Below are 5,246 nucleotides of genomic sequence, written 5' to 3' on the forward strand. Positions count from 1 at the left end.
GAGGGAGGGAGAGGGAGAGAGGGAGGGAGGAAAAGAAAATAGCTAAGACCTTGTGCACAGATAAGCCTTCCCCCGCCCCTGCTCTCATCCCCAAAGAGTAGTGAAGAAATTCAGGGTCTACAGACAAGTTCCCATGACTCACTCTGGCCCACCACAAGAATCAAGATCCTTAGTCAACCTTCACAGCTCCTCCTTCAGCCCCCCCAGGAGCCTCAGCCGTCATAGAAAAGAGAGTGAAAACAACAGGTGTCTCGCTGGCATCACACCCAGCCAGACATGGAGGGGGACGGCCTTCCTACAGCTGTCACAACCAGTGACTTTGTGAAGTATCCAATTCAAGAAGCACCACCTTTTGAAAGATGGGAGGTGTACGTTTAGGTGTATACCCAGAAGAACCCAAAACAGGTGTTCAAACAAAGACTTAGACACAGATGTTCATAGCAACATTATTCATGAAAACCAAAAGGTAGAAACAACCTCAAGTCTTCCAACTGATGAATGGATAAGTGAAATGTGGCATATTCTTACAATAGAATATTATTCAACCACAAAAGGAAAAAAGGTGCACGCTACAACATGGATGAACCTTGAAAAGATTATGCTAAGTAAGTGAAGCTTGATACAAAAGGACAAATATTGTATCCTTCCATGTATATGAAATGCCTGGAATAGGCAAGTCCATAGAGACAAAGAGTAGATTCGTGGTTGCCAGGGATTCAGGGGAGAGGGTAACAGGAGTGACTGCTTAATGGGCATGGCGTTTCCTTTTGGAATGATGAAAATATACGGAATTAGGTAGAGACAGTGGTTGTACAATATTGTAAAAGTACTAAATGCCACTGAATTATACATTTTAAAATGACAAATTTCAGGTTATGTAAATTTTACAATAAAAAAAATGGGAGGTAGCCCATCCAGTCTCCATCTATGGGTAACCACTGGGGCTGAATAGCCCTCCCCATGGGCTTTCCTAGAATGCCTGTCCCTCACCACTTAGCACTCAGCAGGCAGGCACTCAGAAAGACCTGGGTAAGGAGGAAAATCTTTATTCTTTGTATTTTTCTCCACGAGGCATGAACCTCCAGTGCACCCTACCCCAGTTACTCTGTGCCCCTCACTGAAAATATATACATAACTTCCATATACATATACTTTCTATTACATGTAATATATACATATACGCTCGAGCCCCTCCAAGCCTTTACTATCTGTGCCTTTCCTCCTTCTCCCACACCCTAGGACTCTGATGCATCCCTTGCTGTCTATCCAGTTCCCGCAGTTCCCTCCATGTCCAGCTCAGATCCTCCCGGATGCCCCTTCTCTGACCTCTGCCCACACATCTGGGTTTCGACAGTCCAACCAAGCAAACACTTGATTCCATTCACTCCCTCAGTCATGCCTTTCAAGTAGATCTCCAGCCTGGGAAAGGCCAGGGGTGTCTTACCTCCGAGCTGGGCACATAGGAGCTCCTCGGGCACTGCCTGTTGGTGCTAAGCCCAGAGCTACACCGTGGACCTCTCCCCTGAACACTCCTAGACCAACACTGTTCAGAACCCAGTGGGAACCACCAGCAGCACAGTGGGGTCAGTATGTTCCCAGGAAGAAGACCAAAGTCTACCACCCGAGAGGCGATGGTGAGGTCCCATGTCATGTCAGTCTGACAGCCAGACCTATCTTAGATCTCTGATCAGTCCCAGGATCCCTAGTATACCAGGTCCCTTCCAGTTGTTTTAATTAAAATGGTGAGGAATCAAGAGATTGCAATTATGTAAGGAGAGAAAAAAAATCAAGACAGTCACTCCACCCCTACTCCCAGGAAATTTCTGGATGAGCACTGATAAGAATTAGAGATGAATTCTGGCTGAGTACATCCCAGCAGAACTCTGGGTAGGCAGTTAACATCACAGCCTATCAGGTCAACACCAACACAATTAGAATGGACTTCTGGCTGACCACTGATACATCAGAGAAGACTCGTAGGTCAATGCTGACACATTTAGAAGGGAATTGGGAATAAACACTAAACAATTACAGAATAAAGGTGATGGCTCTATTAGAGTAGAAAAATTGGAAGCAGTCCCTAGAAGTCAAGCTGAGAAGTCACCAGGATCAGTAGACCCTGGGTGAAGGACAGAGCCAACAACTGGTGTCCTTCATGGGCACACTCTGTCCTTCATTTCAGTCTTAGTAGCAGTGGGATCAAATTCCCATGGTCACCTAGAGTAGGTGTGTGGTTGGGGGCCCCACTCCTGCCTTCTCCCAAAGACCCTAGCCACAGAGACCTCAGATCCCCACAATTCCAAATTTTAGATTAAAAAGATGCAATTAGTGGGGGGTTCTCTGGGTTTCCATAGAGACAAAGATGGAGCAAGGCCTTCTCAGGAAGACAGTCTGTGAATATTAAGGGCCAAGTCAACCCTCTGGCCCCCAGCTAACCCCTGCCCCCTGAAGGACAGGGCCCAGTTTTCCCACTTTAATTTGGGCAATTATTCTTTTCCCTCATTATTCTCACTTGCAGAGAAGGTTGAGCTGAACGATATTCATAGCTTCATTAGGAATCTGTTTCCAATGCTCAGAAACAGTCTTCATACTTGCTAACACTGAAAGCTTCTTTCTGATTACAAAAATAATATTGCTTATTATAGAAATTTTAGAAAAATGGAAAATATAAAAAAGAAAAAAAATCCCATACCATCCCATATCCAGAGGAAATCAGTGTTAATCTTTTGGAAACTTTACAAGCATTTTTGCTTGTTTTGTTTTCATTGGGATTTTTTGCATTCATATCACTTTTTAAACAAAATTGGGATCATACAGTCTTCGCAACTTTGTATTCTGTCATCATACTGTGAGCATTTTCCAAAGTCATCAAATATTCTTCACAAATATAATTTTTTTTTTTTTTTCTTCTGAGACGGAGTCTCCCTCTGTCGCCCAGGCTGGAGTGCAGTGGCCGGATCTCAGCTCACTGCAAGCTCCGCCTCCCGGGTTCACGCCATTCTCCTGCCTCAGCCTCCCGAGTAGCTGGGACTACAGGCGCCCACCACCTTGCCCGGCTAATTTTTTGTATTTTAGTAGAGACGGGGTTTCACCGTGTTAGCCAGGATGGTCTCGATCTCTTGACCTCGTGATCCGCCCGCCTCGACCTCCCAAAGTGCTGGGATTACAGGCTTGAGCCACCGCGCCCGGCCCACAAATATAATTTTAACGACTGCATAGTACTCTACCAAGAGTATATACCACGATTACTGAGCATTTAGGTTATCCACCTAGTATACATAGCACTGCCATGAACATCCTAGCCTAGTGCCATAAGTATATATGCCTTCATCTTCACTTCCTTAGGATCAATTCCTCTCAGTAAAATTACAAAGTCAACAAATTGATTTTTTTTTTCTTTTTTTTGCGAGACAGAGTCTCGCTCCGTTGCCCAGGTTGGAGTGAGTGCAGTGGCACGATCTCAGCTCACTGCAACCTCCCAGATTCAAGGGATTCTCCTGCCTCTGCCTCCCGAGTAGCTGGGATCATAGGCACGCACCACCATGCCCGGCTAATTTTTGTATGTTTAGTAGAGACAGGGTTTTGCCGCGTTGGCCAGGCTGGTCTGGAACTCCCGACCTCAAGTGATCCACCTGTCTTGGCCTCCCAAAGTGCTGGGATTACAGATGTGAGCCACCGCACCTGACCAACAAATTGATACTTTTAGAGCATCTTGACATACATTGCCATATTAATTTCCAGAAAGACCCAACAAACCCATTGATTTTCCTGAGCCAAGTGAGAGCTGAAGTTTTGAAAGAGCTGGAGTATTAGAATGCAGGACAGTGGTCCCGTCTCTCCTTCTCTTCCCTGGTCTTAAAAGTTAACTGTTCAGCAAAAGAAGGGACAGAATTCCAAGTCAAAAGGTAGGGGTCTACAGCCTAGCACCTAGCGCTGAGGTCTGACTGGCTTTGGGAACCTGAAGCGAGCCTTGGTTCTCCTCATCTGTAAAATGGGTATAGTGTGATTAGCTCTGCTCTGCTGACTACCCCAAGCAGTGTCCACGCCTGCTGAAAACGTGTTTGAGAAAGTTCGATGCCTTGTGTTAAAGGGCACTATTGTTATCCTTCCTGAAGGAATTTAGTAGGGTCTGAGGGCCCAGGAGGACCCAGCAGTGTCTTCCAGAGGTCAAAGACAGCATTGGAAAGTCCAAGACACGAATGGCAGGCTCGGAACGGGGAGACTGGGCCTAGGGCCACCCTGAGGGTGCTGAGTGGATCTGGGCCGATGGAGAGCAAAGACATTCCTGGTAAATGTCCCTCTGTTTCAAGGCTGCCAACCCCTCTTTTCTAGGGCTCTGACTGGATATCTGGTCTTTGGGAAAACCAGAAATCAAACTAATTCAAAGGATGCGAAAAGCCAACGGCTACAAAGGACCCCAGGAACCAGCAGCTCTGAGCCTTTATTCCAGTCTGCTGTAAGCCTGTCCTGAATTTTTAAAACTCTCCCATTGGAAATGCAACTAGTGCTCCCAGCCTGGTCTCTCCAGCCCTAGGGCCGATGGAAAGGAGACCGACCGAGGTGCCTCCCTGAAGACTGACGACCCAAGCTTCCCTCCTCACTCCCCACTCCCCAATCGACCTGGCAAACGTCCTTTCCCACTTCTTCAGGCTCGCCTAACACCATGGCCTAAGGGGACTCCACTGACGTTCCCAGTGCCAGCAGACAGAACTGCGCAGACCCCGCGGGACGCCATCCTCCATCACCATCATCGCCGGCTGCCCTCCACCCCCAGCCCACTCCACAGCCAGAGGTGCATCTCTGGCCTCCAGACCCGCACAACAGGTGGCGTCTGCCAGTCCTCCCCAACCACACCTCCCTGGCCCTCCACCTGCGCCCCAATCCTCCAGCTGCGCCCGGCCGGGGAGCCTACCTTTGAGGTTCTGGGGGTGGCCCCGCGGCGCGCGGCTCGGGTTTCCTCGGGGCAGCGAGGGGATACTGGAGAAGTTGTTACCCATGGCATCCGGCCCCAGGGGGTTCGGCGCTCGCTGATGGGGGCGAGGCCGGGCAGGAGCTGAGGTGCGGTGTGCGAGTGTACGCGCGCGGGTGCGCGCCGCCGGGGAGGGCCCTGCTGGGGCTGCGGCCGGGGCGGGCGGGCCTCTTCTCTGCTTCCTTTCTCGGGACTTCGCGGTCCTTGGCGGGTCCCCCCCGCCGCGGGGGGCCCGGCGCGAGCGGGGGGAACTGCCTCCCATGGCCCCTGGCGGGGG

General features: G+C 49.5%; 1 protein-coding gene across 3 annotated transcripts in view; it reads right to left on the minus strand.

The window, feature by feature from the left end:
• Positions 1 to 5,238, minus strand: part of NEURL1 (neuralized E3 ubiquitin protein ligase 1) — a 158,756-nt gene extending 153,518 nt beyond the window's left edge. For 2 of the 3 annotated variants that reach the window (XM_017851741.1, XM_017851742.1), the window contains exon 1: positions 4,913 to 5,235. In XM_017851741.1, coding sequence (XP_017707230.1) covers positions 4,913 to 5,231 — 319 coding nt within the window. In that variant the 5' untranslated portion in view covers positions 5,232 to 5,235. Of the gene's footprint in view, positions 1 to 4,912 lie in introns of all 3 variants that reach the window. The other variant, XM_017851739.1, reaches the window with a different exon arrangement.
• Between the last annotated feature and the right edge of the window lie 8 nt (positions 5,239 to 5,246).

The sequence above is a fragment of the Rhinopithecus bieti genome, unplaced genomic scaffold, assembly GCF_001698545.2.
Source record: "Rhinopithecus bieti isolate Rb0 unplaced genomic scaffold, ASM169854v2 scaffold_31787, whole genome shotgun sequence".
Classification (NCBI taxonomy): Eukaryota; Metazoa; Chordata; class Mammalia; order Primates; family Cercopithecidae; genus Rhinopithecus; species Rhinopithecus bieti.